Genomic DNA, 14,754 nt, shown 5'->3' on the forward strand with positions numbered 1-14,754 from the left:
CTGACAAGCATCAGCTATCCAACAGGAGCTAATGCACATGCTCGTATGTCCAGCAATGGGGTCATCGTGAGGTCACCACATCAAGACCACAGATGGATATCATAGCTGTGTGGTAGAAGTGTTTATTACGCAGCAGTAAATCACTGAAGAGTATTATTAGTGGAAGGAATACACCTAATATTGGCGATGCCTTTTAATGCCTTTACTATCATTGTTTGTAGGCCTATATGATAGGTGTGCTGTTACTCTTCTAAGCAACTAGACTTATGGTTTTTGCTGCACTGGATAACTGTCTGGTGTTTCCCATTATCTTAAAAATCTTCTGTGGTATGTTTGTTTTTTATGTAATGTTTGAAATCATTTTTGTCGACAAAGTATATTAAATTACTGATAGTACCAAATAAGAGGTAGAATTTATTGACATTATTCTATTCAACATTTGTGTCTTCCATGCAGAATTAAACCAGCAGTAAACAAAGATCTACAGACAGACTTCGACATTTTGTCATGTTCATGAGTCTATACGACAAATTATTTGCACTATAGATTTAAATTAATGTATTTGCCAGACACTTATACAAAGCAAAATACAGTGAATTTAAGCAATACAGTGTTTTCAATTCAAATTTCAGGTTGTTCAATTCAAATCTATTTCTATAGCAAAAGGAAAAATCATAAGAATAAGACAATTATGAAATATACAGAATATATGGTATTATTGGATTTTTTCATACATTGACTAAACTAACTGATAATAATTCTTGTTTTCTTGGAAAATGACCAATCGTTTTGCCAGACAACACCCTAACTTATCGGCTGGTGTCCTGTAGAGCCTTTTAAAGCTGCAATGAAAATGAAATTTGGACCTTAACCAACAGATCCCCCCGGTTTTACCTACTTTTACACAACCACTACCTACTGTCAGAAAGGGTGTGAAATTTGATCTGCTTATTTTCTTACAGGCTTGCAGAGATAGGCTCATCAAAGCAAAGTTACTGAGTTGTTATTTTTTATGTTTTCTGAGTTGGTAGATGCACCAGAGACCCGATAATAGCACTTAAACACGGCAATAGTCTGATTTTCATAAAAGGGCCCCTTTAAAGAGTCTAAAGTGTCCATACGGCTCACACTTGTTTACTGCAAGTGTTTACTCCTGATCTGTACATTGAAAATTGTGTGCGTACATTTCTAAGCCCAATTTGTGTGTGCGCAACGTTTATAAATAAGGGGCCTTGGACCTTTGCTCTGCTAAGGCAAGGCTCAACCAAGTGAGCTGTCAGGAACACATACATATTTTAATAATGGCAAAATAGAATAAACATCAACAAATGCATAACATAATATGCACATTCAAAATGGCCAACAAAGACACATGTAAAAATACATAAAAATACAAAACAACAATCAGTGTCTCATTGAAGAGAGTACATAGCGTCATAACAATGGATATTGTGGAGTTACAAAGCACTGCTGGGTGATTATAATGTAAGAATTGTCATCCGGTGAGCAAACTCAAAAGTCCCAGTTCCTCCAGTTTAGCCCTGACTATGTTCGCCCAACCCTTATTTGCCAATGGATTTCTTGGGGATGGATGCATAATACCCTCCACTCGCACCTTGATACCAGCTTCTGCCAGAGCCCGCCGAGCTCGCTGCTCAGAAACTTTGCCCACTCCAATAACCAAGGATACACCCAACGCAGTGACAACCTGACAAAGAGCATCATCACAACAGGATAAAAGAGCATCACGTTGCACAATGGGAAGTTCCGGTGGTGTTAGGTTCTTGCCTGAATCATTCATGAAGATGAGAGGGCACAAGTTGTGCACAAAACAGTGGCGGAAAAAGTTGTGTGGCTCACCGCAAAGCTCTTGAAAAAATCCCCAGAAACGGGCTCCACTCACTTCACTCTGAGTACAGTCAAGGCCTGTGATTCGTCGTTTGGGATGCTCATCAGCTGGCCGTCCAACCCTTCCAGTGATCTTCAACCAATTACGAACTGCTTTTACCTCACCAAATGGAACCTGGTAAATAAAGACTGATTTAATTAGCCTTTAAATTGTCTTCAACAGCATCCAAAAAAATGCATCACATCACAACCAGGAAAATATTAGGAAAAGTCACTGACTGGTTTTTATATCTATTTGTATATGTATTTTATATGTAATGTTTACATTTCTTTATGAACTCAACATCAAGTATTATCTGCCATTTACAAAAAATAAATATTTAAAATGAAACGGGAAAATGTTCTGACCCCTGTTTGTGCCATGCCAAAAGGCCCTGGGTTCATGCCCAAAAAGAGAATACTCTGCCCTCCTCGACAGTATGTGTCCACATAACACTGATGTGTGTCCCAGGCATACTCAAGCGGGTTGTATGTGTACCGCACTGGTTTTCCAAAGGACATCATCCGTAACCTTGCGTTCAATTCCAGTTCAACCTGCAGGAACCTTGAAGCCGTTGTAGAGCTACTAATACATCTGTCAGTAGACGGTCCAGGCAGACCTGCAGGATCTTTTCCCTGTGACTCCTCTCTCTGAAGTATATCTCCCTGTTCCAACCTATAAAAGGAGAGATTTCATAATGAACTCATTCGCACATATTGTTGGCTGGATGTTGCATGAATAATAAGTCACCAACTATGGTGTGCTTGCTATGACTCTGTACTTGTACCTCTTGCAGTAAGTACCTAATTTGTTGATGCAGTTATGTATATGGGTGTAGTACTGCTACTGCCATGTTGGCACTGTTATGTTACCCAAATCTTCATTAATCTATGATGTGCAACAAAAATAAATTGTTTACTATATTACAGGGCTATTCAAATCACCAAAATCAGACCTAAATATCTCTTTTTACTATCCTCAATAGTTCTTTCCTCTTTTCACCAACCAGCTCGGTGAACTATTTCCGACGAATCTCACAGTTTCAGTAATTTTTCTCTCTGTAGTTGCAGCAGTGCTATTTTAATATGCCAGAGGAGAACTTGCTCTCCCGGTTGAGTCTGGCCTCTCACAAGATTTTTTTTCTCCACTCTTATACACATGTACATCTATAGTGGAGTTTTGGTTCCTTGCCACCGTTGCCACTGGCTTACTCACTGGGAGGCTGCTGATTTAGTTTAATCCATAAATATAAACAACTTGCATTTAACAACACACATCCACGTTAACATATTTTAACAAATATATTCTTTCTGCACGTTTTGGTATTATTGCAAATTGTTCTGGTATATTGTAATCTTAGGTTCCCATATTATTATTTATTATATTAAAGATAATAATATACCTAAATATAAATATACTATATATTATAATGTATCTTTAATTTTTCCCCTAGTATTATTTTTATTTTATTTTATTTTTTATTATGATGTATGTAAAGCTGCTTTGCAACAATGAAAATTGTGAAAAGCGCTATATAAATAAAATTGAATTGAATAGATCATCACCTTGGAATTATTATTATAGGGTTATCTGCATTCTGAAAAAGTTTTGAGATAACAAGCTTCAAAATTTTTGCATCCCATTTGACTAGTTTGTAGATAAAACTGACAAAGTCCCAAAATGTAGACAGGGTAAAGAAAAACCCTCGCATAAAGCAAAAAAGTTGTCACAGAATAAGAATATGTGAATATTAAATTTTGAGCAAAAGCACGCACATCAACTTGAAAAGGGTGCTCAACCAAAAACGAATCAAATTAAAAATGTTTACAAAGTAGGCACACCAAAGCTCCAAAAATCTGAAAAGTTTTAATCGACTGACAAAATGTACACGATAATTGTTATTATCATCATCATTAGTATTAAAACGATATAGTCGCCTAGTATGGAAAAATAGGTTAGGGGCAGGTAAATGAGATGCCAGGTTGGTTCTGCAGACTTTGGGCTATACTTACCAGTTTTTGTATTATTACTGTAATACCAGATGTTGACACGTAGTAGGTTTTTTGTGAGTTATAAACAAACAAACAATCACACACACACATACATACATTTACTTCAGCCACAGAAAAAATGGAGATCATTTCAAAATTATTTTCAGTTTTTCTAAATTTACTATTATATGTATGCGTTTAGGTCAAATGGCCATTCTTGTTTCATTCTGTGAACTTCTAATATTTTGACCATATTTCAAATAAAAATATTGTTTCTATTTCCATTTATTTGCAGAAAATGGAAACTAGAGAAACATTCGAAAAAAAAACAGAAAAGATGCTCAGTAGTTTATTCAGACCTCAAATACTGCAAAGAAAACAAGTTCATATTCACTTTCAAGCAATAGTACAACCGTATGTACTAATGTTTTTAGGAAAAGTTCAAAAAATATGTTTATGTGATAACCTCGATTTTTATCACAGTTTTCACGTGTCTTGTCATGCTGTCAGTCTTTCACGTTGCTGTTGGATGACTTTGTCACTCCTGAGGTTTGATTTTATTGAAATACAACAAACACTGGACTGGAATGGCCACAATACATCTAGAAAGTTCATTCTGATTAAATGATACAGTATATATAAATATAGACTGTAGAATGAATATAAAATATAGAATATATTTTTCAGCATATCCGGGGTAAAAAAGTCACCGCCACTGAATTTCTGCTTAATGCGCGTGCAAACTGCAAGAGTATCGCTATATGAAATGTGTTTGTGTCCTAGCTCAGTCTTCTTCATTGCTTAAGCTGACTAGCTCACTCAGATAATTGCTAAATAAAAACGGTTTAATTAGAGCGAATATCACAGTGCATTGGTGTAAAACCTAATAAACACACGTATGCTTATATATATATAAATATATATATATATATTAAAGGATTTGTCTTTTACCTCTCACGACCAGGAGGTGCTTCCATTCTTAGAGATTTGTTTTCCGGCAACAAAAGAACGAATAGACCGCGTGGCATTCTGTTATCTGTAGTTTCTCGTGATGTCGCTTGGCATTCTGGGATCCGTAGTTCCTTGTGGTGTCTCGCTTTCCTATTAATTTGCAAAACGTCATAACATATTTCGTGATGCATAACACCTAAATCATATAACCCTGAGGAGGTGAATGACGCAACATTACAACATTTTTCTTCTGAACATAGCCTACACTGATAGAATGAGTATAAATATAACTGTCAAATGGGGAAATTCGAATTGTAATTTTTTACTATAAAGTTTATGAGGACAAAAACACATACAGCACCACAATGATTTGTTTTTATAATATTTCTCTATTGAATAATATGCTAATATGCAAAAAAGTTATTAAGTGAAAGCATATTAGACCTATACTACAAATAATTTGTCCTTGGTTTTGCCACCATCTTTCTAAAAAGAGAGGGAGAGGTGAGAGTGTGCGTGAATTAAAGATTAGGTGCTGTGTTTGATTCTCCCAGGTCTAACGCCCTGTCCCAGCAAGTGACATGATCTCGTTCATTTCAGTGATAGCTGACATCGGACGACAGGAGTGACAGTGACTATGGCAAGCCATTTTGTCATTTAATCCTTGACGTTTACTAGTATCTATTTTTAGGCTACTAGTACTTATTGTTTATTTACTAGTAGCTATTCCATTAGATACTAGTACTTATTCATTAGACACTAGTACCTAAAAATTAGATACTAGTGCTTATTTATTAGATACTAGTACTTATTCATTAGATACTAGTACTTAATCATTAGATACTAGTACTTATTCATTAGATACTAGTACCTAAAATTAGATACTAGTGCTTATTTATTAGATACTAGTACTTATTCAATAGATACTAGTACTTAATCATTAGATACTAGTACTTATTCATTTGATACTAGTAACTTTTTAGATCAAAGATATCCTGAGCTTAATAGGCACTATTAGTTTTGTATTGTAAGTGTATGCTCAGTATGCAAATACCATGATGAATATTAATGAAGCAATGTAATACAACAGGAAATCAGAAAGTAAAATACAAATTAAAAGTTCATAAAACAAAGAACATAGGGCTGATAGACATTATGATGTTGAGCCAGCATCGTGATTCCAACAGATATTTCACTTTCTTCATGTGACGCTCACTGCTCTGTGCTGCAGGCTGCAAGTCACGTTGTAAACACATACAAACAAAGCTAACTGCATAAAACATCCACTGTACAGATCAGACTAGCCTGACTTTATAACTGTAAAAAGAAGACCCGTGTCGGCACAGCCTAGTGTATAAAGAAGACACGTGTGTCTGCGCAGCTCGCGTTATATAAAGACGCGTCTCACTTTATAACTCTTATATTGAATATAACTTCAGAATAACTGTGGAGCTTGCGCTGTATAAAGAGGAAGTGCAGTTTGCGCAGACCTGCCTGACTTTCTAACTGTATGAAGACGCATGTCTGCGCAGCTCGCATTGTATAAAGAAGACGCGCCTCACTTTATAACTCTTTTATAGAATATAACATCAGAATAAGAAAACAATCTAGCCTCACAACTGTGAAGCTCGCGCTGTGTAAGAAGCTGTTTCTCTGCACAGCTCGTGTCAGACGCGCCTCACTTTATAACGCCCAACCCTAAAAGAACATGAAAATGTGACAACAATGTGGTTCAGACTTTTACTATGAGGACCCCACAATGTATAAAAACCTGAACATGCGCATACACACGTACACACACACACACACACACACACACACACACACAAACTACCATGTCTCATACACGTTTTTAATAAAAGGTAATTATTGTATTAATATGAGCTTTTTAACTGATAATAAAATTTTATTTCTGAAACGAAAATACATTTTTTTGTAATTAATTTTGAGATTACAAAATTTGAATCCTTTTTATATCATTTTTTATGAATAAATATACATTTCTACTTCAATTTGAGGCAGTAATAATTGCTCAATAGGCCCCTATACTATTTATTCAAACATGTATTAAATAATGAAGACTTAAGGCAAAATACAAAAATTGAATATTTAGCTAAATCTAATGAGATACAGACATCCGTGCTAAAATAAATCAGAGACGTTATAGAAATTCTACTGGATTTAATGGTTACAATGAGAATTTTATTGATTGTGATGGAAATTATAATGGTCTTTGTGGGTCTCTATTAGAGATGGAACAATTATCGGTTTAATGGTTAACCACATTGGAAATTTCCAAAGTTAATATTACCATGTCATTTTTAAATGATTAAACCATACCAGATTACATTTTGAAACCAGATCCATGTGGAAAGTCATTGGCCCGGTCAGAAACAAATACACCACCCTTAAGACCACCACACCGAAGGGGCCACTAAAGGACAACCTTCCTCACTTGACAAGATGGTGAGTTTGTTGTGCTCTTTGTAATATTTGGCTATCCGCTGTCCCCACACAATAGACAGACAGTACTTGCTTACCACAATGTAACATGGATGAATGTTCCATCTTACAGTAATAATTTATTAGTCATATTTATGACTTTTTCATGTTTGATTCCTATGATTTGTTTAAATACTACTCTGAACTACAATGCAGAACCAATTATTATATATACAGTTGTTTTCTGTGCAATCTATGTTATTTTAATATGTATGTTTCAGTGTTGTCAGTTGAATTTGTACACAAATACATAACCATAAGGATAAAAAACGTAGGTTCTAAGTACTCTGAATTTATTTCTGAATTTTGTTTATTTTTTCATTTTCTGAATTTGTACTACAGACAAAGTTAATGCTTCGTTTTTACTTAAACATCATCTTTAACATACAGTACATGTATAAGAGACATTTGGCAGATTTGTCATCTCAGTAAAATGGGTCACAAAGTAAGTTGCAAACACAGTAAGAAATTAGTTTTGGCAGCTATTGTTTGACATGTGACATTGTTTTTTTTTGTATCATCAAATGGGATGCGCTGTATAAATAGTTCTTGACAATCACAGTATGTTACCTCTGCTACACACATTTGGGCTTGCACTTGATGCATGTAACTGTGATTAAGCTTTAGGCTCATTACACCTTCCTCAATGACAGAACCTTGAGTCTTCGTCAGACAGAACCTTGAGTCTTTTACACATTCATGTAGGGTGCGGTCTTTTGCACTGAAAGGACACTTCATCTATAACACCATCACCACACCATCTGGTGATCCACCGATCCATGGCACCTCTGGGTTACTTATCAGTCCAGATGCTGCAACGTGGAGGTCTGCTTGGAGGTCCTGCATCGCCCTCAGGTATGACTCTCTGGCAGTGTCCTCATTTTTTAGACCCCATCTGATTAAAACAACACAAAATATATTTTGGAGTACAATTCCTAGCTTTAAATCAGTCCTATACTTATATTAGGCATATTAAAAGTAATTTAACTATTAAAATAGCTATAATTATCACAAATACCTGCTTTGGTGTGAGATGCAGCTTCTCAAAGGTCTCGGCACCCTCCTCCAGCAGTACGGGCAAATCCATTTCAAGCCTGGGGCTTGCATAAAGAGTGGTCAGAGGTGTTGGCAGATCCAGTAGTACAGTCTTGTGCATGTATCTGATGGAATGGCCTTCGATGACTGACAGGATTGCACTTTTTTTGGGCTCTGCTTCTTGGCCTTCACTTTGGAGCTGTTTACAACAGACCGTAAACTCATCAGCAGATGTGCAGTTTTATGTGCTGCTAATTGTCTTGAGTTGCAACAATGTCCCATCGCCACTGTCCGTTCCTCCAGCCCCACTATCCATGGACATGTTGCTTTTGTGTTCAGAGCCTAGGAATGATTGACCTGTTAAGTGAAAAATGTAATATCTTGAATAATTGCTTTGTCTTGTTAAACTTAATAGCTAATGAGCCTGTTCAAATATCTAACGATATGACAATTTAACTTGTGGGCTTTTCTGTTGTTTTGATCATTAGAAAAGGCAAATGGCCATCATCAGCTGAGTTTGTATTCAATTGTCGATTATAAGAAAGTGAATTAACACGTTATTTGTATAGAATATACAGTATGGTTGAAGGAAACATGTTAATTTGCATTAAAATTCGCGTTTGTTGCAATTTCTTAACTCTATTATCCAAAACTGATCTCGCATATGTCATGGCTCTGCTTCATTTAGTCATGTTTTTCTTGGTCCTGTAGCGGAGTCATGACAAAGCCTTTGGTTGTGTGGAGAGAAACATATTATTGTCCTTTTGACAGTAATATACGTTCTCTCCAGTGTCTCGTCTCTGTTCCTGCCATCTCGTTTCCTCGTTAACTTTCCCTGAGTGTTTTATTACCCACACCTGCCCCATGTCGTTATCCCTCGTTTGTCTTCCCTTTAAATACCCTCTTGTTTCTTTGTCTTGTGCTCGTGGATTGTACTATGTCGTGTATGTGTATCGTGCCAGTCAGTGTTCCTGTGATCCTGTGTTGCTGTGTAAAGATCCCAGTCCAGTCCAGTCCAGTCCAGTCCAGTCTTAGTAAGTGTTTAGTTTAGTTTGTCAAGTTATGTTTAGTCAAGTATTATGTTAGTTTAGTCCAGTCTAGTTTATTTTTCCTGTCTTGTTTTTTACCCCCTCGTGGGTGTTTTGTTTCTGTTTTGTCTATTGTTTAATAAATATATCCCGTTAACCCCTTCATTGCCATTGCCTGTCTGCATCTGGGTTCTTCTCTCCACGCTCGAGCGTGACAGAATCCACGAGCCACTATGAACCCAGCAGGCAGCACCTCGGCCTCTACCAGGCGGGAGTTGGCCAATTGGTGGCAGTCAACCACTGCCAGGATCCAGAGGGGCGACGGCCCGTTTCCTCCGCAGGGCGACCGGGCCCTCGCCGAATATGCCCAGGCATCGGCAAGGAGGAGAGGCTTTCTCCCCGAGGTTGTTATGAACGCCTTCTTCCTTGCGGGCCTGGTCAACCCTCCATCTCTGGAGGACCGAGAGAGAATGGTCAGGGGGTCATTCAAAGACATGGTTAATGGCCTCTCCTCCAGCGACCACCCAGGCTCCTCAAGCTCCCGCCTACCTCCTATTGCGTAGGATTGTGTAGTGGCGGTCGCCACCCTGGGGAACACCACACCTTCCGCTTCAGCCCCTGCAGTCTCGTCTCCACCAGTCACCCTCCGTGGCAAGCGAGGAAGGAGGGCGTCCGGGGAAGTGTCTACAGACTCCTCCGGTGCGGAGCTAGCCACGCCCTCCAAAGCTGCCTCGCAGCCGACCACAGGCCCTGCGGTTCGGTTGAAGAAGAAGAGGCAGCGGAGGGGGGCGCGGACTCCAACCCAGCCAGTGCAGCTGGCGTCCAGTCCGGTGCAGCCGGCGTCCAGTCTTGTGTCCAGTCCGGTGCTGCCGGCGTCCAGTCCAGTGCTGCCTGCGTCCAGTCCAGTGCAGCCGGCGTCAAGTCCGGTGTCCAGTCTTGTGTCCAGTCTTGTGTCCAGTCTTGTGTCCAGCCCGGTGTCCAGTCTTGTGTCCAGCCCGGTGTCCAGTCTTGTGTCCAGTCCGGTAATGCCGATGTCCAGTCCAGTGTCCAGTCCGGTGCAGCCGGCGTCCAGTCCGGTGTCCAGTCCGGTGCAGCCGGCGTCCAGTCCAGTGTCCAGTCTTGTCTAGTCTTGTGTCCGGTCCTGTGTCTAGTCTTGTGTCTGGTCTTGTGTCCGGTCCTGTGTCTAGTCTTGTGTCGGGTCCTGTGTCTGGTCCTGTGTCTAGTCTTGTGTCGGGTCCTGTGTCTAGTCCTGTGTCTAGTCTTGTGTCGGGTCCTGTGTCTAGTCTTGTGTCCAGCCGGCGTCCAGTCCGGTGGTCCAGCCGGCGTCCAGCCGGCGTCCAGTCCGGTGGTCCAGTCCGGTGGTCCAGCCGGCGTCCAGCCGGCATCCAGTCCGGTGCCAAGTCCGATGTCCAGTCCGGTGTCCAGTCCGGCGCCCCAGCCGGTACAGCAGCCGGTGTCAAGCCCTGTCCAGCCGGCCTCCAGCCGGCGTCAAGCCCTGTCCAGCCGGCCTTCCAGCCGGCGTCAAGCCCTGTCCAGCCGGCCTTCCAGCCGGCGTCAAGCCAGTTCCAGCCGGCCTCCAGTCCGGCAGCCAAGCCGATCCCTGGGAATCCCCCAGGGCCAAAGACTGTCCCCCCCAGGACTCCCCCTAAGTCCCCCAGGACTCCGCGCCCTCGAGCGCAGCCGGGGACTGTTCCCCCTTCTCCCCTCCCCCATGGACTGCCTCCCATGAGCCAGTGTTTTCGCCAATTTTCATTGGCCTTTTCTAAATACTCAGAAGATGATAGGTTCTCAAGACAAACCCCATTCTGTCGGTTCGACACAACGTCTCGTTCCCTCCATCAGGGAACCGAGGTTACATCCGTAACCAAGACGTTTCCATTGGTGGTCTAAATAAGTAGTCCAGCCCAAGACTCACTAGTGCCACAGAGCCACATTGTTACACAATTTGGTGCTAACAACGTGCAGATGATTTACCCTCTGTTGAATCTGATTATTAAGCTTGGATACCAGGACAGACCTTAAAACATAACATATCACACAAAAGTTTAATATTTGTAATCTGTATCTTTATGTAGTAGCGCTTAAAAGCTTTGCCATGTTAATGGTATGTATTCAGTTATTTACTGATTTGTCTTTTTCATGTAATTGTAGATACACAATTTGCATGCTGTTGGCAAATTTCCCTTTCTCCTGATGGGAAAAAGAAACGCATCTGGGTCTTTTACAGTGGATGTCATTACAGCACATTCCTTTTCATCTATACAGGCGAAGAATACCCTTGACACTTTGAAAAATATTTTTTCAAGTCTTCTGAAAGGTATTATTACAACTGCTTGTTGTGGTTGTTAAACTGGTAGTCAAACATAAAAAGATGGGTTACCCAAAAATCTCAGTTCTTTCATCATGTATTCACCCTCATGTCACTTATACAAACAACACAACAACACTGGTCCCTTTGTGTTCCACAGAAGAAAGAGTCATATACAGGCTTTAAATAACATAATGGTGAATAATTGATTACATTTTTTTTTTGGATGGACTTTTATTTATAATGTTACATTACAGTTATTCAAACTTTAACTTTCAAGTTTCACATTTGTATTGACACAGTGTTATTTTTACTAAATTGCATATATCAAAATACCTGGCCTCATTCAAATTTGCAAAGGTCTTTTTTTGTATACAGTAGTCATGACTTTTAGTTCTAGAAATTATCAAGACAACTGAGACATGATAGATTTCATGACCTTTCATTTATTTGGTAGGTTCTGATAATGTTTTTGTATTTTTCACAGTGAAATATAGTGCCCAAAAGGACCTTGCAATTGAGGAGGACCCCTCCAAGGGGGTGAGCCCAGAAATAGTACTGGAGGCAAAGACACCACCATATCTCCAGAAGAGGGTGATGTCAATGACCTCACTGGAGAAAACGCCACTTTTACTCCAGAAGAGGATGATCTCAGTGGAGAAGACACCACCATCACTCCACACAGGGATAATCTCGGTGACCTCAGTTGCAAAGATACCACCATCACTCCAGAGGGGAATGATCTCAAAAGTGTCACTGAAGGAGATGTCATTACTTTGATCCTTACTCCTGTTGAAATCTCTTCTGATATCTCTTCTGACCCCACTTCTGCTCTCTAGCCACGCATAAAAAAGTGAATTCTTCAAAGGTCACCAGGTATTATTTCTTAAATATTGTTGCAATCATTACAGTTGTTTTTCTTTTGATTCAGTAGAGCAGTGTTTCCTAATCCTGGTCCTGGAGAACCCCCAACACTGCACATTTTTGATGTCATTCTAATCTGACCATTTTCTGAGGTCCTGGAGTCTTTACTAATGAGCCGAAAGGTGTTTGATATGTCAAGTGTGCAGTGCTGGGGATAACCCGGGACCAGGATAGGAAACCAATGCAACGATTTGTTGATTTAATTTTGTTCTGCTTTGAATCTGAAATATATTTTGACTTCTGTATAATTAGGCAACATGTTTCTCACAGGGTTTTGCAAGACTGGTTTACCAGTACCCACAATCCGTGCTCCACCTGCCCTGGTTCCAGGCATAAAGACCCCTACTACTAAGCGCACAGCTCTTGAATTAACTATCAAGGCCAATGCTTAACCTGTAAAGGTACATGCACATAGGTCGTGCATGCTTATCTAGTTGGTAATAATATATATCAAATGTTTTATGTGTCTTGCTGACATTAGAACTCTGTGGGATGTTTTTTGTGTGATTTTTATCTAAAAACTGCACTGAAAAAGGTTTTCATTCAACCAATTAAACAATTTTAGGGTAAGGATTCACATCTATATTTTATAACTTAAGCCAATGAAAAATAATAAAGAAAAGGTATATATTTTAATTGGCTCAGGTTATAAATTAGAAGTGAATCCTTACCCTAAAATAATTTAATTGGTTGAATGAAACCCTTTTTCCAGTGTGGTTGGGGCAATTGTCACTTATCTATTTGCCTGTTCTTGTTATATCTGATGAGGGTAATAGAGGCATTTTCTGTATTAATGGGTATGTCCATTATAAATTAATTAGGGATGCACCATACCAGGATCAGTATCTGGCCGGATATTAAGCTCAAGTACTCGTACTCGTAAAAATACACGGATACTAGGGATGCTCATATTGACCGGTAAACCGTTAACCGATCACTAAACCGGTTAATACTATCAGTTAAACGATTTAAAAGGTATGTTTATTTTAAGTTTAATAATATTAATAATATTTTTAAATAATAAAAATAATGTCATAATACGTTTTTAAATGACTATTAAATCGTAAATGTTTTTAGTTTTCTGTATGGTGAAAGAAAAACATGCTAAGCATTAACTCACGGAGCGTGCAGTTAACTCACGTACGAGTAGTTGTAAATGCCCTCCGAAACGTTTTCGAGACAGATTCAAATCCGATCACGCAAATCACTTGACGAAACTGGACACGTGTAATTCATCTGATTGTTGAGGCCACATTTGTCAGGGCTTTACTCCTCCAAATGGAGTGCCACTGGCAGCCTTGCTCAAGCTCAAGTTCTTTGTTTTAAATGTAGACACGGGACAATCGCGCGCACAATGCGCTGTGACATTCTCTGTCTTCCTGGCGTGTATACGGCTCAGCAAACCTAATAGCGGAGCTACTGCAAGGGAATTTCGGTGCTAGCCATCAATTTATCCTTTACATAAATTTATCTCATGGATGCTTAGCATCGGCTGCCCGTGCGCTTTGTAAAGGAGAAGAAAACGCGTGAACGGTGGTTTCCCTGCCTTCTTTTAGACGTGACGTAAAAATACGAATGTGAAATATGAATAAGTAAAAAATAATGTTTGTATTTTGCACTGTAAACCCGAATAAGTTGGGATTTTAAGTCCCAATTTTAAGTAAGCAAAACTAGTAAGTTTTGAGTTTGTTGTACTGTTGTTGACTCCTTTTAATTTTGAACAATTTTAAGTAAGCAAAACTAGTCAGTTTTGAGTTTGTTGTACTGTTGTTGACTCCTTTTAATTTTGAACAATTTTAAGTAAGCAAAACTAGTCAGTTTTGAGTTTGTTGTACTGTTGTTGACTCCTTTTAATTTTGAACATTTGAAAGGTCTTAAGACAACCTAAACAGTTCAGCTGCATCAACAATTAACAAACAGCCTTCACAGAGAGTGACACACACACACACACACACACCCACACACACACACACACACACACACACACACACACACACACACACAGGCTTTGGTTGACTATCCCCGTGGGGACAGTCCATAGGCGTAATGTTTTTATACTGTACAAACTGTATATTCTATCCCCTATCCCTAATCCTACCCCTAAACCTAAAGATCATAGAACACTTT

The 14,754-nt window shown here is 39.4% G+C and overlaps 1 protein-coding gene across 1 annotated transcript; it reads right to left on the reverse strand.

The window, feature by feature from the left end:
• Positions 1-395: 395 nt before the first annotated feature.
• On the reverse strand, positions 396-4,937 carry LOC130550015 (single-strand selective monofunctional uracil DNA glycosylase-like). Its single transcript, XM_057327350.1, has 3 exons — positions 4,831-4,937; positions 2,257-2,563; positions 396-2,023 (listed from the first exon to the last, which is right to left on the reverse strand). Exons 1-3 carry the CDS (start codon positions 4,905-4,907, stop codon positions 1,496-1,498), a joined length of 912 nt encoding a protein of 303 aa, XP_057183333.1. The 5' UTR covers positions 4,908-4,937; the 3' UTR covers positions 396-1,495.
• Positions 4,938-14,754: the final 9,817 nt, after the last annotated feature.

This window comes from Triplophysa rosa, unplaced genomic scaffold (genome assembly GCF_024868665.1).
Source record: "Triplophysa rosa unplaced genomic scaffold, Trosa_1v2 scaffold219_ERROPOS40939, whole genome shotgun sequence".
Lineage (NCBI taxonomy): Eukaryota > Metazoa > Chordata > Actinopteri > Cypriniformes > Nemacheilidae > Triplophysa > Triplophysa rosa.